The sequence below is a fragment of the Hemiscyllium ocellatum genome, chromosome 12 (assembly GCF_020745735.1).
Source record: "Hemiscyllium ocellatum isolate sHemOce1 chromosome 12, sHemOce1.pat.X.cur, whole genome shotgun sequence".
Taxonomy (NCBI): domain Eukaryota; kingdom Metazoa; phylum Chordata; class Chondrichthyes; order Orectolobiformes; family Hemiscylliidae; genus Hemiscyllium; species Hemiscyllium ocellatum.
The window spans coordinates 102,574,582-102,602,529 of record NC_083412.1 but is presented as its reverse complement, the minus strand read 5'-3'; the positions used below and the strand labels follow the sequence as shown (position 1 = coordinate 102,602,529).

Here is a 27,948-nt window from a genome sequence, read left to right as displayed (position 1 = left end):
CGGAACTTGATGTTCTCGACCCTGTATGCCTCAGCTTCATTGAAAATGTGTTGCTGGAAAAACGCAGCAGGTCAGCAGCATCCAAGGAGCAGGAAAATCGACGTTTCGGGCATGAGCCCTTCTTCAGGATTCCTGCTTTTCTAGCAACATATTTTCAGCTCTGATCTCCAGCATCTGCAGTCCTCACTTTCTCCTAGTAGATAGGGGTGTGACCTCCTTTTTTCCTGAAGCTGTTGATCAGCTGTATTTTGGTTGACGTTGAGAATGAGATTGTTTATTTATCTTTTGGTTGTGTTTGTTTGAGTAACTGTCTTTTCATGTGAATGGAAGTTGAAAACAAATGTTTTGGATTTAAAGCAGAGGCATTAATTAGATTCCCTCTTTTATTTTTCTCTGCTAAAGTTCTGGCATGTTTAATAAATCTTTTAGTCTTTTATTTAAGATACAAACTGGTGTATGAAATCAATTACCCAAAAAAGGTTGGGATTGGGTATTTTAAAATCCGAGGAGTTCTCCATACATCACATGGATGGCATAGCTTTTTTCAGATTAGATTACTTACAGTGTGTAAACAGGCCCTTTGGCCCACCAAGCCCACACCAACCCTCCGAAGAGCAACCCACCCAGACCCATTCCCCTACACCTAACACTACGGGCAATTTAGCATGGTAAATTCACCTAACCTGCACATCTTTAGATTGTGGGAGGAAACCCACGTAGACATGGGGAGAATGTGCAAAATCCACACAGTTGCCCGAGGCAGGAATTGAACCCGGGTCCCTGGTCTGTGAGGCAGCAGTGCTAACCACTGAGCCACCATGTGGCCCTTTTCTCCTGTAAGGCAAATGGCAGTGGGGTGTACCTCCTAATTTAACACTTCCTAATGTTCAGACAAGGCGACACTAGCAAGCTACTTCTCCCCAGACCTAGAATATCATACAATAAAAAGCCATCCTTATTATCAGCTGTACAAGTTCAATTCTGTTATCCTGACATCAGTCTACATACCATCCCAAGCAGAAGTGAAGAATGCTCTGGTTGAAGTTTACACCATTACAAATGCTGTAGAGATGAAATTTCCTAAAGCCCTTTACATTGAGGCTGGCGACTTCAACCAGACAACCTCAAGAAGATGCTACCAAAATATCACTAAAATATCTGCTGTCCCACCAGAGGGCCACACAGAGTTATAGAGATGTGCAGCATGAAAACAGACCCTTCGGTCCAACCTGTCTATGCCGACCAGATATCCCAACCCAATCTCGTCCCACCTGCTAGCACCCAGCCCATAACCCTCAAAACCCTTCCAATTCGTATACTCATCCAGATGCCTCTTAAGAGTTTCAATTGTACCATCCTCCACCACATCCTCTGGAAGCTCATTCCATACACTTGCCACCTTCTGTGTGAAACATTTGCTTCTTAGGTTTCTTTTATATCTTTCCCCTCTCACCCTGGGGTCGGGGAGTCTAGTTCTGCACTTCCATGACCCCAGGGAAAAGACTTATCCTATCCATGCCCCTCATGATTTTGTAAACCTCTATAAGGTCACCCCTCAGCCTCCTACGCTCCAGGGAAAACAGCCCCAGCCTGTTCAGCCTCTCCCTATAACTCAAATCCTCCAACCCTAGCAACATCCTTGTAAATCCTTTCTGAACCTTTTCAAGTTTCACAATGTCTTTCCAATAGGAAGGAGACCAGAATTGGGTGCTATATTTCCTTGACCATTGCTACACAACCATCAAAAATGCCTACCACTCCATACCCAATCTGCCTGTTGAAATTCAGATCACAATGCTGTGTTCCTCCTCCCAGCTTATAAGCAAGAGTTGAAATGGGAAGATCCTTCACAGAAAATAGTATAGTGCTTGTCTGAAGCAGTGGAAGAACTCTGGCACTGCTTGGAATCGGTGGACTGGACCATATTCAAGAAGTCAGTGGACAACCTAGATAAGTACACCACCACCATCATGGACTTGATGAGCAAATGTGGAGAGGACTGCATGCCAAAGAAGTCAATCTGTGTGTTCCCCAACCAGAAACCTTGGATGAACTGAGAAATCCACTGCCTACTGAAGTCCAGGCATGTGGCATTAAAGTCAGAGCTCTACAGAACATCCAGATATGACCTCCACAAAGCCATTAGAGATGTAAAGGGGCAGTACCGGACCAAACTAGAGGCCCAAAATAACCACCTATGGCAAGGTCTGCGCTGAAAAATAGAATACAAAATAAAGCAAACCAAAATAGCGGACAAACAAAAAAATCCCTGATGTGCTCAATGCTTCCTATGCTCAATTCAAGCAGAGTGCCAGTGGCACCGTATCACCTGCCCCAACAGTCCTAGGCACACTTGTTCCTTCTGTCACCACTAGAGATGTCAGATCGATCTTTCTGAGAATAAACCCAAGGAAAGCAACAAGCCCAGACAGAGTCCTAGGTAGTGCACTTAGATCCTGTGCAGACCAGCTGGGAGATATTCGCTCTCATTGCTTTAATCTGAAATCCCCACCCACTTTAAGAAGACCACCATCATCCCAGTACCAAACAAAGCATATGTAATGAGACTCAATGACTACCATTCAGTGACTCTGACCTCTATAATTATGAAATGCTTCGAGAGGCTGGTCATGGCCCATCTCAACTCTAGCCTCCCAGCCTGTCTCAAACCCCTGCAGTTTGCTTACTGGCAAAAAGCACCAACAGCGGACGCCATTTCCCTAGCCATACACTCATCCCTGGATTATCTGGATAACAAGGACACCTACTCGGCTCCTACTACAGTGCCACTTTCAAAATCATATTCTTTCCAAACTAATCTCAAAATTCTGAGATCTAGGTCTCTGATCCGCCCTCTGCAACTGGAACCTCAGCTTCCTGACCCACTGACTACAATTAATGAAGATATACAACAGCACCTCCTCCACGATAATTGTCAATACTCGCACCGTGCAAGCATGGGTTCTCAGCCCCCTTCTGTACTCCCAGTGCAACTACAACTATGTAGCCAAATTCCATATGAGTGCCATCTGGAAGTTTGCTGACAGCACCACCATGGTAGGCTGGATATCAGACAATGGGTCAGAATACAGGAAGGAAGATAGAGAACTTGGTGTCTTGGTTCAATGACAGCAATCTCTCTCAAATTCGGCATACCAAAAGAATGGTAATTGACTTTGAACATAAAACATTACAGCACAGTACAGGCCTTTCTCCCCTCGAGGTTGCACCAACCTGTGAAATTAATCTGATGCCCATCAATTCCATTATTATCCATATGTCTTTCCAATGCCCATTTAAATGCCCTTAACGTCAGCATGTCTACTACCGTTGCAGGCAGGCCATTCCACACCCCTACTACTCTGAGTAAAGAAATTACCCTGATATCTGTCCTAAATCTATCACCCCTCAATTTAAAGCTATGTCCCCACATGTTAGCCTTCACCATCCAAGGCAAAAGGCTCTCACTGTCCACCCGATCTGACCCTCTGATTATCTAATAGGTCTCGATTAGGTTACCTTCTTCTCTCCATCGAAAACAACCTCCGTTCCCCCAGCCTTTCCTTGTAAGACCGTCCCTCCGTACCAGGCAACATCCTAGTAAATCTCCGCTGAACCCTTTCCAAAGCTCCCACATCCTTCCTGTAATGCGGTGACCAGAACTGTGTGCAATACTCCAAGTGCAGCCTTACCAGTGTCGTGTACAGTTGAAGCATGACCTCATGGCTCTGAAATGCAATCCCCCTACCAATAAACACCAACACATCATATGCCTTTTTAATATCCCTATCAACCTGGGTGGCAACTTTCAGGGATTTAAGTACCTGGACACCAAGTTTTCTGTTCATCTACACTGTCAAAAATTTACCAGTACCCCAGAACTCTGTATTCCTGTTACTTCTTCTGAAGTGAACTACCTCACACTTTTCCGTATTAAACTCCGTTTGCCACTTCTCAGCCCACTTCTGCATCCTACCTATGTCCCACTATAACCCACAACATCCTTCAGCACTATCCACAACTCTGCCTACCTTAGTATCATCTTAAAATTTACTAACCTATCCTTCCAGGCTCACGTCCAGATCATTTATAAAAATGACAAACAGCAGTGGCCCCAAAACAGATCCTTGCGGCACACCACTGGTAACTGAGCTCCAGGATGAACATTTCCCATCAGCAATCATCCTCTGTCTTCTTTCAGCTTGCCAATTTCTGATCGAAACCACTAAGTCACCTTCAGTTCCAAAACTCCATATTTTGTGCAATAACCTACCATGTGGAACCTTATCAAATGCCTTCCTGAAGTTTATATGCACCACATCAACTGGTTTACCTTCATCCATTTGTTTTGTCACCTCAAAGAATTCAATAAGGTTAGTGAGACTTGACCTATCCTTCACAAAACAGTGTTGACTATCCCTAATGAAATTATTCCTTTCCAGATAATTATAAGTCCTATCTCTTATAACCTTTTCCAACACCTTACCCACAACTAAAGTAAGGCACACCGGCCTATAATTACCTGGGTTGTCCCGACTCCCCTCCTTAAACAAGGGAACAACATTTGCTATCCTCCAGTCTTCTGGCACTACTCCTGTTGACAATGATGACATAAAGATCAAAGCCAAAGGCTCTGCAATCTCCTTCCTGGCTTCCCAGAGAATGCAAGGATAAATCCCATTCAGCCCAGGGGTCATCCATTTTCAGATCTTCCAAATTGCTAAAACCTCCTCTTTGTCAACCGCAATACCATCTAATCTTGTAGCCTATATCTCTGTATTCTCACTAACATTACCCTTTTCAAATGTGAATACTGACAAAAAGTATTCATTAAGCACTTCTCTTATGTCCTCAAATTCCGCACACAACTTTCCACTACTATCTTTGATTGGCCCTAATCTTATTCTAGTCATTCTTTCATTCCTGACATACCTATAGAAGGCCTTAGGGTTTTCCTTGATCCTATCTGCCAACAACTGCTCATGTCCCCTCCTGGTTCTTCTTAGCCCTCTCTTTAGATCTTTTTCTGGCTAACGTACAACTCTCATGGTTTACTGGGGAAATTAAGAATAGCATCAGACTGAAAGAAAAAAACATACAATGTTTGTCAACCGCAATCCCATCTAATCTTGTAGCCTGCATCTCTGTATTCTCACTAACATTACCCTTTTCCAATGCGAATACTGATGAAAAGTATTCATTAATCGCTTCTCCTATGTCCTCAGATTCCACACACAACTTCCTACTATTATCTTTGATTGGCCCTAATCTTACGCTAGTCATTCTTTTATTCCTGACCTACCTATAGAAGGCCTTAGGGTTTTCCTTGATCCTATCTGCCAACAACTTCTCATGTCCCCTCCAGGCTCTTCTTATCCCTTTCTTTAGATCTTTTCTGGCTAACTTATAACTCTCAAGCCTCCTAACTGAGCCTTCAAGCCTCATCCTCCACATTGGCCTTCCTCTTTCTCTTGTTAAGAGTTTCAACTTCTTTAGTTTACCTCCTTGCCTGATACTTATCAAGGACCTGCAGTAGCTGTTTCTTGAGTAAGCTCCACATTTCAAGAGTGTCCATCCCCTGCAGTTTTCTTCCCTACCCTATGCATTCTAAATCTTGCCTAATCACATCATAATTGCCTTTCCCTCAGCTATACCTCTTTCCCTGCGGTAAATACCTTTTCCCTGCCCATTGCTAATGTAAACATAACTGAATTATGGTCACTATTGCCAAAGTGCTCACCTACCTCCAAATCAAACACCTGGCCAGATTCATTCCCCAGTACTAAATCCGATATGGCATTGCCCCTTGTTGGCCTGTCTACATACTGTGTCAGAAAACCCTCCTGCACACATTGAACAAAAACTGATCCATCTACACTACTTGAACTATAGTATTCCCAGTCAATATTGGGGAAGTTAAGTTCCCCATAACAACTTTCGCTCCTATCGAGAATCATCTTTGCTCTCCTTTCCTCTGCATCCTTGGAACAATTCGGAGGCCTACAGAAAACTCCCAACAGTAACTACCTCCTATAACTCCTCTCAATAAAACCCTCTGCCTCCAGGATGATCGAAAGCTCATCCAGCTTCATTTCCCTAACACGGTTCCCGAGGAGCTGGAGTTGAGTGGACTTCCCACAAATGAAGTCAGCAGGGACACTAGAGGTGACCCTTACCTCCCAAATACTGCAGGAGGAATATTCAACTGCCCTAACCTCCATTCCCATAATTCTAAATTCCCAAATAGACCACTGAAAAATGAAACAGAAAAGAAAACACTTGTCACCTTACCAACTGATGCACAGAACATTTTTTTGGGTAGAGGAGGAGGATGGTTGGGAGACACTAGCTGAGCAGTGTTTCGGGTAAAGCAATCACCCAAATATGTAACCTAGTGACCTCTCCGACTGCCTCCAGGAACTGATGAATGCCCGAGCTACAAAGTAAGTAATTTATACTGTATACTTGTCGTGGTTCTGTTCGCCGAGCTGGGAATTTGTGTTGCAGATGTTTTGTCCCCTGTCTAGGTGACATCCTCAGTGCTTGGGAGCCTCCTGTGAAGCACTTCTGTGATCTTTCCTCCGGCATTTGTAGTGGTTTGAATCTGCCGCTTCCGGTTGTCAGTTCCAGCTGTCCGCTGCAGTAGTCGGTATATTGGGTCCGGGTACATGTGCTTATTGATTGAATCTGTGGATGAATGCCATGCCTCTAGGAATTCCCTGGCTGTTCACTGTTTGGCTTGTCTTATAATAGTAGTGTTGTCCCAGTCGAATTCATGTTGCTTGTCATCTGAGTGTGTGGCTACTAAGGATAGCTGGTCGTATCGTTTCGTGGCTAGTTGGTGTTCATGGATGCGGATCGTTAGCTGTCTTCCTGTTTGTCCTATGTGGTGTTTTGTGCAGTCCTTGCATGGGATTTTTTACACTACATTGGTTTTGCTCATGCCAGAGGAAAGATCACAGAAGTGCTTCATAGGAGGCTCCCAAGCACTGAGGATATCACCTAGACAGGGGACGAAACGTCTGCAACACAAATTCCCAGCTCGGCGCACAACAACGAGCACCGGAGCTACAAATCTTCTCACAGACTTTGAATACTGTATATTCACATATCCCAACAAGCTCCGCTGCTCCCTGGTGACCTAGTGACTTCACCGACTGCCTCCAGGAACTGAACTGACTTCAGAAAGAAAGGAGGAGGACATGCCCATATCTATATCAATGAAGCTGAGGTGGAGAGGGTCAAGAGTGCCAGGTTTCTAGAAATATTGATAACCAAAAATCTGTCCTGGACCTCCCACATAGATGTAACAGTCAAGAAGTGACAACAACAGCTTGTCTTCCTCAGGCAGCTTAGAAATATCAGCATACCCGGAAGAAACCTCACCAACTTCTACAGATGCACCATAGAAAGCACTCTGTCCAGGTACGGCAACTGCTCTGCTCACGACTGTAAGAAACTATGCAGAAAGTTGTGTGCACAGCCAGACCATCATGGAGGCCAACCTCCTATCTAAGAATTCCATTTACACTTCCCATTGCCACAGAAAAGCTGCCAACATCATCAGAGAGACCCCTCCCATCCTGATAATGCACTGTTCGAAACTCTTCAGTCAGGCAGAAGATACAGAAGCTTGAACACACACCAGCTGTTTTAAGAACAGCTTTTACCCTGCCATTAAACTGCTGAATGGACCTAGGCGAAAGTTAGGACTGCAGATGCTGGAGATTAGTCGAGAGTGTGTTGTTGGAAAAGCACAGCAGGTCAGGCAGCATCCAAGGACCAAGAGAACTGATGATTCGGGCAAAAGCCCTTCATCAGGAATGGATCTGTCTAACTTCAAATATGTCTGCTTAGGAACTGTTGGATTAACTATTGGAGGCTTTTGATTTGAATACAGATGTAGAAAGGCTGATTTGTTTTAGCTGTCTGTTTCTAAGTCATAAAGCATATTTGGACTGCTTCAGTAGCTGGAGAGTCGTAAATGATGCTGAACATTGTGCAATCATGGGTGAACATTCCCACTTGCGACTTCATGGAAATATAGAAAACAGATGCAGGAGTAGGCCATTCAGCCTTCAAAAAACAGTACAGTACACGAACAGGTCTATTGGTCCTCCAAGCCTGTGCCAAGACGTTTTGCCCTTCCATATTAAAACTACCTTCACTTACAGGATCCATATCCCTCTGTTACCTTTGTATTCATGCATTCGTCCAGGTGCTTCTTGAGTGCTGTTATTATGTCTGATTAGATTAGAATAGATTAATTACAATGTGGAAACAGGCCCTTCAGCCCAACAGGTCCACACTGACCCACCGAAGCGCAAACCACCCAGACCCATTCACCTACATTTACCCCTTCACCTAACGTTACGGGCAATTTAGCATGGCCAATTCACCTAGCCTGCGCATTTTTGGACTGTGGGAGGAAACCGGAGCACCCGGAGTAAACCCACGCAGACACGTGGAGAACATGCAAACTCCACACAGTCAGTCGCCTGAGGTGGGAATTGAACCCGGGTCTCTGGCGCTGTGAGGCAGCAGTGCTAACCGTGTCTGCTTCCACCACTTCCTCTGGCAATGCAATCCAGGCACTGACCACCCTTTGTGTGGAAAACCTGCCTCACACATCTCTTTTTAGACTTCCCCCACCACCACCTTGAATTTGTGTCCCCTAGTAATTGAACCCTTCACCCTGGGGAAAAAGCCTTGCACTTTCCACTGTATCTAATCTACTCACAACATTATAAACTTCTATCGGGGGTTGCCTCTCAACCTCCTGCGTTCCTGTGAAAACAAACCCAGATTATCCAACCTTTTTCCAGAGCCATCCCAGCCAACATCCTGGTAAATCTTTTCTGTATCCTGTCCGAAACATCCTTATCTTTCTAGAAGTGGGGTGACCAGAACCTCCATCACCATTCAGTATGATCATGACTGACCATGCACTTTCAGTATTCCTCCTCCCACTTTCGCTCCATATTTATGATGAAGGGAAGGTCATTGATGAAGCATCTGAAGATGGTTGGGCATTGGACACTACCCTGAGGAATGTTCTAGAAGCGAGATGACTGACAATGAACAATCATGGCTATCTTCCTTTGTGCTAGTATGACTCCAACTGATAGAGGGTTATCCCTAATTCCCATGTCTCAGGTTTTGCTAGGATTCCTGGATGCCACACTTGGTCAGATATTGCCTTGATTTAAAGAGCAGTCACTCTCAGCTCATTTGTGGCATTTAGCTCTTTTGTTTTGTTTCCTGTTCATCAATTACTACTCCTTACTGTGGCCTATTGTAATGAGTAAACTTAAAGAAAGAACCAGTCTGAAGTGTTAAAGATTGATCTCCCAGTGTTGTTTTTGTATGATGCCAGTATCTAAAACCAACATTGTTTCATTTCTGTCTCATTCGTGATTTTATTGGAGTAGAACATTCTTCAAATTGACAAAGGCTTTTACTCGCAGTTCTCTTTTAACCTTTTGCTTTCAACCTTTATAATTCAACTTGGTCAGAGTTGCAAGCATTTTTAGATATGTACCAATCTTCCTACTGCTATTGATTTATGTTTCAGAAAGCTGTGGGCAAAGATGAGTTTGTTAAAATTCGGAAGCGAGACTTAGAAAGACTAACAACTGAAACTATGCAAATCAAAGACTTTTTGCCAAAGATTCTTAATGGAGAATTCCTGGAGAGCTTTTATCAACTAGAAGTAGCTGAAGCAGGTGAGTGTTTTTGCTTTTGTTAAAAGTCTGTTCTTGAGTTCATGAATGCATAGTCATGAAGATTTGGTTTAAAAATACAGAGGCTGGATATACTCAAGTTTGGCAGCATCTGTTGAAAGAATTTCAGTTTGTTTTTATTCATTTATGGGATGTGGGCTTTGCTGTATTCATTTCCCAAGTTATGCTTGAGAAGATGGTGTGGAACGTCTTGAACATCTTGTTACGACATGAGGTAATCCCCTCTACTAATTTATACCCGACACACAAAAGCTCACCCATGCTTTTTCACTATTTAAAGTAAAAATTAACTGTTTTATTCTTTAAGTCCAACAGAGAACATTAGAACCACTAATTACAATTCCTTTCTCTTAAACCTATCTTTTACCGACCACTCAGAAAGAGTCGGCTTTGTCGATTTTCCTCTGAGTTTTCCTGGATCGTCTCTTCTTCGGTCTTCTGCTGCACAACTTTTCTTATGAACAGGTAACTTTCAGAGAGCTATTTGGCTAGCGGTCTATTTTTATTGACGTTCTTGTCAGTTCTCCCCCTAACTGTTCAAAATGTCTAGTTTTATACCCCAGAACATCGGCTCATTCGTTGGTTTGATGTTATCAAAACTCCAAATTCAAATTTGATTGGATTTTGTTATCTGGGGCATAATTTAAACTGATTATTTGAATTTGCTTTTGTTCCATGACAATGCAATTCCAGCTATTTGTTTCAACCAAGTGTTACATTTTTACCTTGTTCAGCACTCTCTGTGCTTTTGGTCAGTCCTTGCTAGCTTCCTCTCTCTCTCTTAAAAGGTACAGTACACACCTACACTTTCATAACAATCTGCAGTCCATTTGATGTAGATACATTCACAGTGCATTTAGGAAGGGAGCTCCAGGGATTTGAACTCTTGGCTATGAAGAAATGGCAATATATTTCCAGATTAGGATGGTGAGTTTCAATCATTGCCACTTGCTATGTAAAAAATGAGGTCTGCAGATGCTGGAGATCAGAGCTGAAAATGTGTTGCTATGTAAAACAAATTATTCCTCATACCTGCTACAGCTCTTGCCTGTATATCTATGTTATCTGGTTTTTCCATCATATGACATTGGAAACAAGTTTTTATTTGCTTTTCCTTGAGTCAATCTTGTACACTGTTCCCATTTTCCATTGAATGTTCTTTGCTCCAAGGATTGCTTTTGCAATCTAATTTTGTAGCACAACTTAATCATTCCCAGACTCTCCTCTGGGTAAATCTCCTCTGTAAAGTCTCATATGCTTCCTAAACTGTGGTCACCAAGTTTGGAAGAAATATTTGTTGGGGCCTAACCAGGAATTTGTGTAGTGCAATGAAAGTTCAGAATATAACTTGGGAACTTTGGTTCTAAACTGGGAAAAAAATGGATTTTAGTTTCAGTTCTATGCAGGTGTCAATATTACAGAGGAGGAGGTGCCAGGCATCTTAAAATGCATAAAAGTGGATAAATACCCAAGACCAGATCAGGTGAATCCCAGAACTTTGTAGAAAGCTATGGAAGTGATTGCTGCTCCATGTTGAGATACCTGTAGCCACAGGTGAGGTAATGGAAGACTGGAGGGTGGCTCATGTGGTGCTATTATTTAAGAATGTGGTAGGAAAAGCAAGGGAGCTATAGAACAGTGAGCCTGACGTCAATGGTAGGTACGTTGTTGGAGGGGCTTCTGAGGGACAGGATCTATATATATTTGGAAAGGCAAGGACTGATTAAGGATAGTCAAAGTAGCTTTCTGTGTGGGAAATCGTGTCTTACTAACTTGAGATTTTTTGAAGAAGTGATAAAGAAGATTGATGAGGGCAGAGTGGTGGACATTGTCTATACAGACCTCAGTGACACATTTTACAAGGTTCGTCGTGGTGGACCGGTTAACCAGTTTAGATTGCAGGAAAAACAAGTCATTTGGATACAAAGTTTCCTTGAAGATGGGAGACGGAGAGTGGTGGTGGTGGAGGAGGATTTTTTTTTTGGAATGGAGGCCTGTGACCAGCAGTAAGCTGCAAGGATCAATACTGGGTCCACTGCTTTTTGTCATTTATGTAAATGATGTGGATGTGAATATAAGAGGAATGTTTGGTTAGCTTGCAGATGACACCAAAATTGGTGGTTTAGTGGACAGTGAAAATGTTATCTCAGAGTATAACGGAACCTTGATCAGATGGGCTGATGGGCGGGCTGAGCTATGGCAGATGTAGCAGATTAGTTAAAATAGGAGATGTTGCATTTTAGTAAGACAAATCAGGATAGGATTTATACAGGTAGACAAAGAAGGCATTTGGCACTATTGCCTTTATTGGAAAGTGCATTAAGTATGGGAGTTGAGATGTCATGTTGCAGATGCGCAGGACATTAGATGTGATCGAAAGCATTAGCTGTGATAAGTAAAATTATAAACAGTACTCTAGTCAAGCATCACGTGAAAGGCCCATATCTGCTTAAGTAGGAAAAGATTTATCCAGCCTAATCCCACTTTACAGCTTTTGCTGTATGGCTCTGTAGGTAACTCTACTTTTGGTCCATGTGCAATTGTTTGTAAATGCAACAAATGTTTTTTTACTTCCTTATTCTTGCACTCAAAACCCCTTGCAATCAAGGTCAACATACCACTTTCCTCCCTTCTGGCCCACTTAACCCCTTTTCCAGACTGCATTTGTTGATTAATGTACTTTGGGCAGAGACTAGATTAGATTAGATTTCCTACAGCATGGAAACAGGCCCTTCGGCCCAACCAGTCCACACCGACTCTGAAGAGTAACCCACCCAGACCCATTTCCCTCTGACTAATGCACCTAACACGATTGGCAATTTAACTAGATATGTTCTTCAGAGGTAGATGGGTTCTTGAATAGGAAGAGGATCATAGGTTATGGGGATAAGGCATGAGAATGGGGTTGAGAAACATATCAACTATGATCAAATGGCAGAGCAACATCAATGGGCCACATGGCCTAATCCTGCTCCTGTATGTTTTATGGGCATTTATAGACAAAAAACTAATTTGATATGCTGCTCTCATCTTAAGAACAAATTATAAACACAGGAATGATCAATCTGTCAATTTTTGTCTGGATCAGTCATTGAAAGACTTGCTTACTGAAACTTGAAACAGCACTCTCATTCCTGGTTTTGTTTGGTATAGGGTCGTCGTACAGTCATGGTCATGGAATCGTACAGCACAGAAGTCATACATTGGCCTACCAAGTCTGCGCCAATCTGTCAACACTAATCCTACTTGCCACCTCTTGGCTTGTAGACTTGAATGTTATATAAAGCACTGCTCCAAAAAAGTTTTAAAGATTGTGAGGTTTCTCAACTCTACTGCCCTCCTAGGCAGGAGATTCCAGATTCCCAGTACTCTCTGGGTGAAAACATATTTCCTCAAATCACCTTTTAGCCTCCTGTCCATCATGACCCCTCGTTCAACTAAAGGGAACAGCTGCTTTCTCTCCATCTTGTTAATGCCCCTCATAATCTTATATACTTCAATCAGATCCTCCTGTTAAACACCACAGGCTGTACCCTAAGTCTTCAGTGTGAAGGAAAACAAGTGATTGTAGGTAAATGTATGGGAAATGGGATTGACTATATGGGAAATATTATATAATGTTGCTGTATCTTCCTTGGTTTAAAGTATTGTGTTTTACCACTTCCCCTGACGAAGGAGCAGCACTCAGAAAGCTTGTGATTTCAAATAAACTTGGTGTTGTGTTCTGACTATTGTATTTTACTGGCACTGAGTCCTCTTTATAAATGAATTATTTTCATATTACAGCTTTGGAGAAAAAAGAGCAGGAGAATGAACAGTTACGATTGGATTGTGATCATTTTAAAGCTAAGCTGCAAACGGCACAGGCAGACTGTCAAAAGGAACGAGAGGTAAAATTTAATTAAGCAATTTAATATCACACCCACCCCAATTTAATGCTCATTGATCTGTGAACTTTCATATGGTCTACAAACAGGTGACAAAAAATCCAATATGCCACTATTGGGATCATAGGAAAAGGAGTAAGCCATTCGCTCCTTTGAGTTTGTTATTGCCATTCAATGACATCAGTTGCTCCCTAAACCTATGTTTTGTCCATCTCCCTTAACACCTCTGTTTAACAAAAATTATCTAGGGTTTAAAATTAACATTAAAATTTAAAATTAACATAAGAAATTTATAAGAAATCACAAACCACTCCTGAAGTAAACCAAATGAAATGAATAAGATTTAACTTGCATTTTAGGGACCCTTTCAAAAACTTAGGATGTTACATTGTGTGTAACAGCCAATGAAAAGCTCTGCAGTATGATCACTGGTGTAATATAGAAATGTGGCAGTTTGTGTCCTTGGAATGCAGGCTTCACTATCAGCAGTTGTCACTTCTTGGGAAAGTAATATTCAGCCACCTCTTGAACTGCTACATCCTATGTGTGCACATAAACCCACTGTGCTATCAGTAAGAATATCTAGGATTTGGATTCAGCAATAGTGAAGAAATAGTAATATTATTCCAAATCAGGGTGATGTGTGGCTTGGAGGGAACCTGCAGGCGATGGTGTTCCTAGTTATCTGCCACTTTTGTATTTCTAAATGGTAGAATTCATGGGTTTGGAAGCCACTGTTGGAGAAGCATTGTTGAGTTACTACAGAGCATCTTGTCATTGGTAGATACTTCTGCTGTTGTATGTCAGTGGTGGAGGGACAAGATCAAACATTATCGGTGGGATGCATCTTTCATGCTGTGCCTTCCCTATGCCCATGTTCCTTTATGTCTCCTCCCCTAGTGCCCTTCCCACACCCTCAAATCCTTTCCATTCTTGGATTTTCTGGTGCACCCTCAACTGACTTCATTGTTGAGTCAAGATTAGAGTGGTGCTGGAAAAGCACAGTAGGTCAGGCAGCATCTGAGTTGCAGGAAAATTGACGTTTCAGGCAAATGCCCTTCATCAGGAATGGCTTTCTGATGAAGGGCTTTTGCCTGAAACATCAATTTTCCTGCTCCTCAGATGCTGCCTGACCTGCTGTGCATTTCCAGCACCACTCTAATCTTGACTCTAATCTCCATTTCTGCCTAGTTAATTTCATTGTTGAACAAAGCCTTATTGTCCTTGTAGCTTGCCTTGCACTGTCTTACTTTCTCCTCACATTCATTGTCTTCTTTATACTTCGCACAGAATTTCCTGTCGTGATTCCATTCTTAACCCCAGCTCCTCCCTTCTTGCTTCCCCTGTGTATATGGCAACCACACGTGCAGCCATCTTACTCCCCTTGCACATGTCCTGCTGGAAATATTTCCACAGATGCTTGTTTTTATCTTGTCTTGGACACCTTCCAGTTCCATTTAGCTCACCATTGTTGCTGATTTTCTGTGACTTCATCTTCTTGCCACTCCATAAGCCCTGACAAGCCCCTCTAGCCTATTCCCCTTGCCGAAGACACAGGCAGTATGGAGAAGTGTTGAAGGGTTTTAGGTTTGGAACTAATTGCAGAGATAACAAGAAAAATAATATAAAGAGATTTGAACATAGGGATGTGAACTTTAAAATCAAGGCATCGTTGCCCTGGTAGTCGAAGGTTAGCAAATGCAGGTCAATGGCTCAAGTTGAGGTCCATTCAAGCAGTGGGTGATGGGTGTTAAACATTAGTCTCGGCAGGATGCAATTGGATAATTAAGTCAGAGACATTGACAAGGCTTACACCAGCAGAAATGGAGGCAAATGTGGAATGAGGTGGTCTTGATAAGGTGCAGAATGTGGAATCAGAAAATCTTCCCAGAGCTAAAAATTGTGAACAGACTGGTTCAGCTTCAAACAGTTATGCTTTTGATTTTCACTGAAATTATATTTAAACCATACAATGATACAGTGCAGAATGAGGCTGTTTGATTCCATCACCTTGTGCCCCTCCTATTATGCCCATTGTTAATAGAAAATAGAATAGTACCCTTCGGCCCATGGTGTTGTGATGAACATGATGCCAAATTAAATAATCCCTTCTGACTACCCTTGGTCCGTGTTTCTCCATTCCTTGCATATTCATGTGCTCTATCTAAAAGTCTCTTCACCATCCTTACTATATCTGCTTCCACCACCACTCCTGGCTGCAGAATCCACACTCCTACCATTCTCTGTAAAAATATTTACCCCTCACATTTCCTTTGAACTTTCTCCCTCTCACCCTAAATGTATGCCATCCAGTTTTAGATACTTCACCTCTGGAAAGATATTCTGACCGATACTCCTATCTATGCATCTCATAATTTTATAAACTTCTATCAAATCTCCTTTCAGTTTCTGCCATTCAAGAGAAAACAACCTAAGTTTTTCTAACCTTTCATGATAGCTTATACCCTCTAACCTTGGTAAATCTCTTCTGTACCCTCTCCAAAGCCTCCACATGCTTCTGTAATGTGGCAACCAGAATTAAACTCAATTCTCTTAAGTGAGGCTGAACAGAAGTTAAATAAGGCTGCAACAATACATCCTGACTCTTGCACTCAATTCTCTAACCAGTAAAAACAAGCATGCCATATGTCTTCTTTACCATCCTATCTACTTATGTGGCCACTTTCAGAGAGCTATGGACTTGAATCCCAAGATCCTGCTGAACATCAAAGTTGTTCAGCATCCTGCCATCAACTGTATACCTTTCCTTAACATTTGATCTCCCAAAGTGCAGCATCTCATACTGAACAGATTAAACTCCATCTGCCATTTCTCCATCCACATCTGCAACTAATCTATATCCCTCTGTATTCTTTGACAACCTTCACAACTCTACCCATCTGCAAAGTTACTAATTCACCCATTTATATTTTCATCTAAGTCGTTTACGTATATCACAAACAGCAGAGGCCCCAGTATGGATCCCTGCGGAACACCACTAGTTGACTTCCAGCTTGACAAACACCCTTCCACTACTACCCTCTGCCTTCTGTGGGCAAGCCAATTCTGTATTGCATGTTCAAGTCACTGTAGATCCCATGCGTCTTAATCTTCTGGATGAGCCTACCATGAGGGACCTTGTTGAAAGCCTTACTAAAATTCATATAAACACCATCTACTGCTCTACCCTCATCAATTACCTTGGTCACCTCCTCGAAACATTCACTCAGGTTAGTAAGACATGACCTGCCCTGCACAAAGCCATGCTGACTGTCCCTAATTAGGCCATGCTTTTCCAAAAGTGCATAAATTCTATCCCTAAGAATTCTCTCCAATAGCTTCCCTAACACCAGTATGAGTCTCTACAGTTTCCTGGATTATCCCTATTTCCCTTCTAGAACAGAGGAACAACATTAGCTTCTCAAAGATCACTTCAGTGGCTAACAAAGATAAGGATCAAGGGCCAGCAATCTCCTCTCTTGCCTCTCTCAATAACCTGGGGTAGATACCATTGTCGCAGGATCTTATCCACCTTAATGCTCTTCAAGAGATCCACACGACATCTTCCTTGATCTCAAAATAATATAGAATATTAGCATGCTCCACACAAATCTCACTATCATCCATATGCTTCCCTGGGTGAATACCTATGCAAAGTATTCATTTAGGATGCCACCCACATCCTGTGTCTCCAAACAAGTTCCCTCCTTTATCTGCCCTTCTCTGTAGTTATCCTTTTCTTTGTAATGTATCTATGGAATGTTGTAGGATTTTCTTTAACCCTACTTGTCAAGGTTACTTCATGGCCCCTTCTTGCTATCTTAATTCCCTGCTTGAGTACTTACCTGCTTTCTTTATGGATGTAGGTTGCTCGCTGAGCTGGAAGATTCATTTTCAGACATTTTGTCACCATACGAGGTAACATCTTCAGTGAGCCTCTGGATAAAGCACTGGTGGTGTAGCCCTCTTTTTAAACTTCCAGCTCAGCGAGCAAACCTACATCCAGAACCTCAACCTGAGCTACAAATCTTCTCAAAAGTTGCTTTCCTTATGTCCTTTGTGAGCCCTGTCTGATTTTAGTTTCCTAAACCTTACATATGCTTCTTTTTTCCCTTCTGACTAAACTCACAACTGCCCTTGTTATCAAGTGCCCCTAAACTTGCCGTCCTGGTTGTTGCTCCTTACTGGAACTTGCCAATCTTGAACTCTCCCCAGCAGTCTTCAAACAATTCCCACATGTCAAATTTAGACTGACCTGATCACAGCTCCAACCAATTAACACTCCCTAGCTCCTGTCTAATACTGATGTAATTTTCCCTCCCCCAATTTAGTACCTTCCCACAAGCTCCTGATTTGTACTAAGTAGTTGTGATCAGTGTTTCCAAAATGATCTCCCTCTGCAAGTTCAGTCATTTGGCAGGCTCATTAGCCAATACAAGGTCCAGTGTGGCCTCTCCTGTAGTTGGTTTATCCACATACTGTTTCAAGAAAGCTTCTTAGGTGCACTTTACAAATTCTGCCCTGCTGAAGCCTCTTGCTGTAAGGGAGTTTCCATCAATATTGGGGACGTTAAAGTTACCCACTACGACAACTCGTTTTATTGCACCTTTCCATAATCTGACTTTATATTTGTTCCTCAATGTCTCTGTGGCTGTTGGGGACCCATAGTATAATCCTATCAGAGTGACTTCACCCATCTTACTTTTGACCTGTACCCATATTGCCTCAGTGGATGAGCCCTCCAGCATGTCCTCTCTGAGTGCAGGTGTAAATTTCTCCCTGATTGGTAATGCAACTCCTCCACCTCTTTTGGCTTCCTCTCTATCTCATCTAACACAATGAAACGCTGGGACATAGAGCAGCCAGTCGTGTCCCTCTCTCAACTAAGTCTCTCCAATGGCCAGAACATCATAGTCCCATGTACTGATCCAGGCTCGAAGCTCATCTGCCTTACCTATAATACCCTTGCTGGATATGTTTGCTTGCTGAGCTGGAAGGTTTGTTTTCAGACGTTTCGTCACCATACTAGGTAACATCATCAGTGAGCCTCCGGTGGAGCACTGGTGATATGACCCGCTTTTTATTTATGTATTTAGACTTCCTTGGGTTGGTGACATCATTTCCTGTGGTGGTCATTTTCTACAGTGATATCATTTCCTGTTCTTTTTCTCAGTGGGTGGTAAATGGGATCCAAATCAATGTGTTTACAGATAGAGTTCCAGTTGGAATGTCAGTCATTTTAAATCAAAGAGACTACATTGAGAAAATAAGCTCACTGCTTGCAGATAGCAACACTTACCAACAAGTGGCGATAGACCAGAGCCCACAACTAGAGAACCGAATCATAGCCATACTCAAAAAACTTAAGAAATCTGGAGATGTAAATAAGACCGACTTCCAAAAAATGAAATCAGACTATGACAGTTGCAGTGCCACAAGGATCAGTTCTGGCTCCACTACTTTTCATTATTTATATAAATAATTTGCATGTGAGCATAAGAGGTGCTACATTTTGAGAAAGCAAATGATGAGTCACTAGTGGTGTGCCTCAGGGATCAGTGTTGGGTCCGCAATTATTCACAATTTACATAGATGATTTAGAGTTGGGAGCCATGTGCAGTGAGTTGAAGCCTGCAGATGACATTAGGATGAATGGAAGAGCAAAGTGTGCAGAAGGCTGTGAAACTTTGCAGAAGAACATAGATAGTTTAAATGGGTGGGCAAAGGTCTGGCAAGTGGAGTATAATGTTAATAAATGTGAAGTCATCCATTTTGGTCGGAATAACAGTAAAAATGACTATTATTTGAATGGAATAAAAATTGCAGCTGTGCAGACACCTCTGTGTCCTTGTGCATGAATCACAGAAGATTAGTTTGCAGGTGCAACAGGTTATTAAGAAGGCAAATGGAATTTTATCCTTCATTGGTAAAGGGATTGAGTTTAAAAGCAGGAAGTTTATGTTGTTGGTGCACAGGGTGCTGGTGAGGCCACACCTGGAATACTGTGCAAATTTGGTCTCCTTACTGGCACTATAGGGGGTGCAGCGGAGGTTCACTTGGTTGATTCTGTAATTAAGGGGGTTGGCTTATGAGGAGAGACTGAGTAGACTGGGATTATACTCATTGGAGTAAAAAATGAGGTCTGCAGATGCTGGAGATCACAGCTGCAAATGTGTTGCTGGTCAAAGCACAACAGGCCAGGCAGCATCTCAGGAATAGAGAATTCGACGTTTCGAGCATAAGCCCTTCATCAGGAATAAGAGAGAGAGAGCCAAGCAGGCTAAGATAAAAGGTAGGGAGAAGAGACTAGGGGGAGGGGCGATGGAGGTGGGATAGGTGGAAGGAGGTCAAGGTGAGTGTTGATACTTTAACTGTCCCTCCCACTCCACCGAGGACATGCAGGTCCTTGGACTCCTCCACCGGCAGAACACAACAACACGACGGCTGGAGGAGGAGCGCCTCATCTTCCGCCTGGGAACCCTCCAACCACAAGGTATGAATTCAGATTTCTCCAGTTTCCTCATTTCCCCTCCCCCCACCTTGTCTCAGTCGGTTCCCTCAACTCAGCACCGCCCTCCTAACCTGCAATCCTCTTCCTGACCTCTCCGCCCCCACCCCACTCCGGCCTATCACCCTCACCTTGACCTCCTTCCACCTATCCCACCTCCATCGAACCAAGCCAGAGCGAGTGGAGTTTGCCAATCGTCTTAGTTCCTAGACCAGATGAGACTCAACAATGGATTATCGGAAAGGTCAATGCCAATAGAAAATCGGACTCATATCCAATTCCTAGATTGAAGGATTGTATCAAGAAAGTCGGACAAGCCAGTTACATCAGCAAGTCAGACTTAATGTGTGGTTACTGGTACGTTTATTAGAGACGGCGAAAGAGATTTATGCGTTGGTAACCCCAAATGGGAATATCAATATAAAGTGAAGTCCTTTCGAATGAAGAATGCACCCGCCACATTTCAAAGATTCATGAACAGAGGTGTGGCTGGGTTACCAAACTATGCAGTCTATTTGGACGATGTAGTGATCTTTAGTAGTTCTGGGAAGATCACATGATACAATTGGCAGAGCTCTTTGAACAACTACAAGAAGCAAAACTGGTAATAAACTTAAATGAAACAGAATTCACAAAAGCAGAGGTGATGTTCTTGGGACATAACATTAGTCATTGAAGGTTAACCCCATGGAACACAAAGACAAAGGTCACCAACATTGAAGAAAGAGGTGCTTCGATTCTTATGACTCAGCTGATTCTCAAAAAAATGTAACATGTGCTCCAGCTACTGGCTTAGCTAGTTGCCTGGAAAAGACAAAACAGATTCAAATGAGGCCAATCGGTTTAAATTATGCTCCGAAAAATATCAAATTCCTATAAAGTTTGACTTGAGTATATTGACAATTGTAAAAGCCAGTGACACAATCCAATGCTTTGGGGAGTAAGACCAGGGAAAATTGAACAGTTGGGAAGAGAACTGCCACAGACCAACAGCTGTAGACTGCTAGTCAGAGCTCTGAGAGGTACGTGTCTAGAGAAGGAGTTTTCACAGAGAAAAACCTCAACACTGACCTGGAGAGCTAATCTAGAACATAGAATAATACAGCACAGAACAGGCCCTTCGGCCCACGATGTTGTGCCGAACATCTATCCTAGATTAAGCACCCATCCATGTACCTATCCAATTGCCGCTTAAAGGTCACCAATGATTCTGACTCTACCACTCCCACGGGCAGCGCATTCCATGCCCCCACCACTCTCTGGGTAAAGAACCCACCCCTGACATCTCCCCTATACCTTCCACCCTTCACCTTAAATTTATGTCCCCTTGTAACACTCTGTTGTACCCGGGGAAAAAGTTTCTGACAGTCTACTCTATATATTCCTCTGATCATCTTATAAACCTCTATCAAGTCACCCCTCATTCTTTGCCGTTCCAACGAGAAAAGGCCGAGAACTCTCAACCTATCCTCGTACGACCTATTCTCCATTCCAGGCAACATCCTGGTAAATCTTCTCTGCACCCTCTCCAAAGCTTCCACATCTTTCCTAAAGTGAGGCGACCAGAACTGCACACAGTACTCCAAATGTGGCCTTACCAAGGTCCTATACAGCTGCAACATCACCTCACGACTCTTGAATTCAATCCCTCTGCTAATGGACGCTAATACACCATAGGCCTTCTTACAAGCTCTATCCACCTGAGTGGCAACTTTCAAAGATCTATGTACATAGACCCCAAGATCCCTCTGTTCCTCCACCTGACTAAGAACCCTACCGTTAACCCTGTATTCCGCATTCTTATTCGTTCTTCCAAAATGGACAACCTCACACTTGGCAGGGTTAAACTCCATCTGCCTCTCCTCAGCCCAGCTCTGCATCATATCTAAGTCCCTTTGCAGCCGACAACAGCCCTCCTCACTGTCCACAACTCCACCAATCTTCATATCATCTGCAAATTTACTGACCCACCCTTCGACTCCCTCATCCAAGTCATTAATAAAAATTACAAACAGCAGAGGACCCAGAACTGATCCCTGCGGAACTCCACTTGTAACTGGGCTCCAGGCTGAATATTTACCATCTACCACCACTCTCTGACTTCGACTGGTTAGCCAGTTTTCTATCCAGTTGGCCAAATTTCCCTCTATCCCATGCCTCCTGACTTTCCGCATAAGCTTACCATGGGGAACCTTATCAAATGCCTTACTAAAATCCATATACACTACATCCACTGCTCTACCCTCATCCACATGCTTGGTCACCTCCTCAAAGAATTCAATAAGACTTGTAAGGCAAGACCTACCCTTCACAAATCCGTGCTGGCTGTCCGTAATCAAGCTGTGTCTTTCCAGATACTCATAAATCCTATCCCTCAGTACCCTTTCCATTACTTTGCCTACCACAGAAGTAAGACTAACTGGCCTGTAATTCCCGGGGTTATCCCTATTCCCTTTTTTGAACAGGGGCACAACATTCGCTACTCTCCAGTCCCCTGGTACCACCCCTGTTGACAGTGAAAACGAAAAGATCATTGCCAACGGTACTGCAATTTCCTCTCTTGCTTCCCACATAATCCTAGGATATATCCCGTCAGGCCCGGGGGGCTTGTCTATCCTCAAGTTGTTCAAAATGCCCAACACATCTTCCTTCCTAACAAGTATCTCTTCTAGCTTACCAGTCCGTTTCACACTCACCTCTTCAACAATACGGTCCCTCTCGTTTGTAAATACTGAAGAAAAGTACTCATTCAAGACCTCTCCTATCTCTTCCGACTCAATACACAATCTCCCACTACTGTTCTTGATCGGACCTACCCTCGTTCTCGTCATTCTCATGTTTCTCACATACGCATAAAATGCCTTGGGGGTATCCTTGATCCTATCCGCCAAGGATTTTTCATGCCCTCTCTTAGCTCTCCTAATCCCTTTCTTCAGGTCCCTTCTGGCTATCCTGTATCCCTCCACTGCTCTGTCTGAACCCTGTTTCCTCAACCTTATGTAAGCCTCCTTCTTCCTCTTTACTAGACATTTAACCTCCCTCGTCAACCAAGGCTCCCTTACACGACCATTTCTTTCCTGCCTGATAGGTACATACATATCAAGGACACATCGTATCTGTTCCTTGAAAAAGTTCCACTTTTCCACCACATCCTTCCCTGACAGCCTATGCTCCCAACTTATGCTCCTCAAATCCTGTCTTACAGCATCGTAATTTCCCTTCCCCAATTGTAAAATCTACCCTGTTGTGCGCACCTATCTCTCTCCATAACCAAGGTGAAAGTCACAGAATTGTGGTCACCATCACCAAAATGTTCACCCACTAACAAGCCCATCACTTGTCCCGGTTCATTACCGAGTACCAAATCCAATATGGCCTCCCCTCTGGTTGGACAATCTACATGCTGAGTTAGAAAAGCTTCCTGGACACACTGCACAAACACCGCCCCATCCAATCTACTTGATCTAAAGAGCTTCCAATCAATATTTGGGAAGTTGAAGTCGCCCATGACTACGACCCTGTGGCTTCTGCACCTTTCCAAAATCTGTTTCCCAATCTGTTTCTCCACATCTCTGCTGCTATTGGGGGGCCTATAGTAACAACAAGGTGACTGCACCTTTCCTATTTCTGACTTCAGCCCATACTACCTCCAAAGGCAGATCCCCCCAAACTTCCTTTCTGCAGCCGTTATACCATTTCTAATTAGCAATGCCAACCCCCTCCTTTTTTTACCACCCTCCCTAATCTTACTGAAGCATCTGTAACCAGGAACCTCCAACAACCATTCCTGTCCCTCATCTATCCACGTTTCCGTGATGGCCACAACATCGTAGTCCCAGGTACCGATCCACGCCTTAAGTTCACCCACCTTATTTCTGATACTCCTTGCGTTGAAGTATACGCACTTGAGCCCATCTCTGTGTCCGCAAGTATTCCCTGTCAGTGCTACCTTCTCCACAGCCTCCCTACATTCTTGGACATCCTGACAAACAGCTAGCCTACTTGCTGGACTACAAGTCCGGATCCCATCCCCCTGCCAAATTAGTTTAAACCCCCCCCCCCGAAGAGTGCTAGCAAACCTACCCCCCAGGATATTGGTGCCCTTCTGGTTCAGGTGCAACCTGTCCTGTTTGTACAGGACCCACCTTCCCCAGAATGCAGTCCAATTGTCCAAATACCTGAAGCCCTCCCTCCTACATCATCCTTGCAGCCACGTGTTCAACTGCACTCTCTCCCTATTCCTTGCCTCATTGTCACGTGGCACTGGCAACAACCCAGAGATGACGACTCTGTCTGTCCTAGCTTTTAGCTTCCAGTCTAACTCCCTGAGCTCTTGAATGACCTCCCCACCCCTCTTCCTACCTATGTCGTTGGTGCCAATGTGTACCACGACTTCTGGCTGCACACCCTCACCCTTAAGGATTCTGAAGACACGGTCCGAGACGTCTCGGACCCTGGCACCCGGGAGGCAACAAACCATCCGAGAGTCTCACCCATGTCCACAGAACCGCCTGTCCGTCCCTCTAACTAGAGAGTCTCCTATAACTAGCGCTGTCCTCCTCTCCCCCTTTCTCTTCTGAATCTACCGATGATGATAAAGAGATTTGGCCGCTGGCTGGTTTTAAAATTTGAATTTTCCTGTAAATCTTAATTGGGAGTTTTATTAGACTAGTATTATAGAAGAGAAGGTAAAGATAGGTAAGAGAAAGGTGTATATAGTTATAAGTTAATTATTTTCCTCTATAATTTAAAAAATAAAGTTGTTAATTTTTACTTTAATTAGTTCTTGGCCTTCCGAATTTTCACAGATTACTGCACAGGATAAATCTTTTCTGTGTTGCTGGTTTAAATTAAGCAGGAGGATTTACCCCATGTTGTCACACTATCAAATTGAGAAAAAGTTGAGTCAGGTGAACTATCAAGTAAAGATGCAAGTTACGATAAAGAAAGGTAACGGGTAAGTTATGTGAACATGTTAAAACCATTCTATTATACTAGAGCAAAAGAACTTGAGAAACAGGTGTTAGCTACTGCCCTGCTGACTGAGAAATCAAATCTGGATGATGTGGATTTTGATGTGCCTCAAAATAAACTAAAAAATGAAGAAGTCCTTGAGGAGTGGGATAAGTTCGTAAACTGTCTGTCTCAGGACCACAGAACACAGTTGAAAGGCTTGTTACTGCAGTATAAAGACGTGTAAATATCAGATGGGGAGGACGAGTGCTATTGTCTATGGAGTAAATGTAGGGAATATTGATCCGATTTTTAAAAAAACACCTATATCGGCTTGATCCTTTCAAAGCCAGGCAGGTCCAGAAGGGGGTGAAGGCCATGCTTGATGAGGATATCGTTGAACCAAGCCAGAGTGAGTGGAGTTCACCGGTCATCTCGGTTTCCAAACCAGACAGGACTCAACGATTCTGCGTGGAATATTGGAAGAACAACGCCGTTACAAAATCGGACTCATATCCAATTCCTGGATTGGAGGACTGTATCGAGGACGTCTGACAAGCCAGTTATATCAGCAAATTGGACTTACTGGGTGGTTACTGACAGGTACCTTTATCAGAGATAGCGAAAGAAATATCTGCATTTATAACCCCAAATGGGCTATACCACTTTAAAGTGATGCCTTTGGGAATGAAGAACATGACCATCACATTCCAAAGACTCACGAACAGAGTTGTGGCTGGGTTAACAAACTGTGCAGTCTATTTGGGCGATGTAGTGATCTTTACTAAGTCCTGGAGAGATCACATGGTACAGTTGGCAGAGCTCTTAGAACGATTACAAGAAGCAAAACTGGTAGTAAACTTAAAACTGAATTTGCGAAAGCAGAGGTGATGTTCTTGGGACATAACATCGATTATGGAAGATTGACCCCACGGAATGCAAAGACGAAGGCCATCGAGGAATTTCCACGACCAACCTCGAAGAAAGAGGTGCTTCGAGACGTAGGACTCAGTGGATTCTATCGGAAATCTGTTCCAAAGTTCAGCAGTGTAGTTGCACTGTTATCCAATTTGCTGAAGAAGAACACAAAATTTCAGTAGATAGAACTATGCCAGTAGGCATTCGACCATTTGAAAGCAATATTAACCACCAAACCAGTGTTAGCTACACCAAACTTTTCAAAACCTTTTAAAGTCACCATCGATGCTCGTGACATTGGAGTTGGTTCTATACAGTTGTTGTGGTTCTGTTCGCCGAGCTGGGAGTTTTTGTTGCAAACGTTTCGTCCCCTTTCTAGGTGACATCCTCAGTGCTTGGGAGCCTCCTGTGAAGCGCTTCTGTGCTGATTCCTCCGGAATTTATAGTGGTGTGTCTCTGCTGCTTCCAGTTGTGAGTTGCTGTCCGCTGCAGTGGCCGATATATATTTGTGGATGAGTGCCATGCCTCTAGGAATTCCCTGGCTGTTCTCTGTTTGGCTTGCCCTATAATAGCGGTGTTGTCCTAATTGAATTCATGTTGTTTGTCATCTGAGTAGCCACACACTCAGATGACACGAATTCGATTGGGACAACACCACTATTATAGGACAAGCCAAACAGAGAACAGCCAGGGAATTCCTAGAGGCATGGCACTCATCCACAAATTCCATCAATATACACATCGACCTAGACCCTATATACCGGCCACTGCAGCGGACAGCAACTCACAACCGGAAGCGGCAGAGACACACCACTATAAATGCCGGAGGAATCAGCACAGAAGCGCTTCACAGGAGGCTTCCAAGCACTGAGGATGTCACCTAGACAGGGGACGAAACGTTTGCAACAAAAACTCCCAGCTCGGCGAACAGAACCACAACAACGAGCACCCGAGCTACAAATCTTCTCACAAACTTTGGTTCTATACTCCTACAGGAAGATGAAGATGGGATTGCACCGCCAGTTAGTTACTTTTCGAAGAAGATCAACATCCACCAAAAGAAATCCTCCACAATTGAAAAAGAACTATTGAATTTGGTACTGGCCTTAGAACGTTTTAATGTGTATGTCAAGAACAATGTGTCGGAGACGGTTGTGTACATTGATCACAATCCACTTACATTCTTAGAATATTTTAAAGACAAGAATATGAGACTATTTTGTTGCAGTCTTTAATTTAAAAATCGTACATGTTGCAGGTCGCAAGATTGTAATCACAGATGCATTATCGTGGATTTAGCTGATACAGTTTAGACGAGATTTATATTTTATACACCCACACGCATGCGTACAGGTATATGGGAAGAAGCTATGGCGAACTTAGAATTAAACTTACCTGTATGTTATTCTAATGCATTAAGGAATAGAAAAAATGAAGCCATCTTCTCATTATGATGGTTCATTTTTTCTTAAGGGGAGAGGTGTTATGAAGGTGTAAGGGGTACTGTGGGGCAGCATAGAGGCTCAGTGGTTAACACTGCCTCACAGCGCCAGGGATGTGGATTCGATTCCCGCCTCAGGTGAATGTCTGTGTGGAGTTAAATCATTTCTGTTGTCACAGTTTCTCTCTTTCTTCTCTCTCTCTGGACACGGGGTAACCACCCCCCCCCCCCCCCCCCCCTCCCCGGCCCATTTCAACCTGCAACACAGAAATGATTTAACCTGTGCTGTAATCCGTTAAAATTCAATAGGCCAACAACTATTTACAACCCCTTTCTCTAACTTATCTTTTACTTTCCCTTCTATATTATTGGTCCGATAAAACCCCCGATTAAGATTTACAGAAAAATTCAAATTTCAAAACCAACACAGCTGTCAGATCTTTTCTTGTATCTTCCTCTATAGATTTGCTCTCCGGGTCGGTGTCGATGTTTTTTCCT

At 43.2% G+C, this 27,948-nt stretch overlaps 1 protein-coding gene across 1 annotated transcript in view; it reads left to right on the top strand.

The window, feature by feature from the left end:
• hsf2bp (heat shock transcription factor 2 binding protein) overlaps nt 1-27,948 on the top strand; it is a 134,012-nt gene that overhangs the window by 15,403 nt on the left and 90,661 nt on the right. The window contains exons 2-3 of the mRNA XM_060832843.1: nt 9,575-9,725; nt 13,530-13,633. Coding sequence (XP_060688826.1) covers nt 9,575-9,725; nt 13,530-13,633 — 255 coding nt within the window. The remainder of the gene's footprint in view (nt 1-9,574; nt 9,726-13,529; nt 13,634-27,948) is intronic.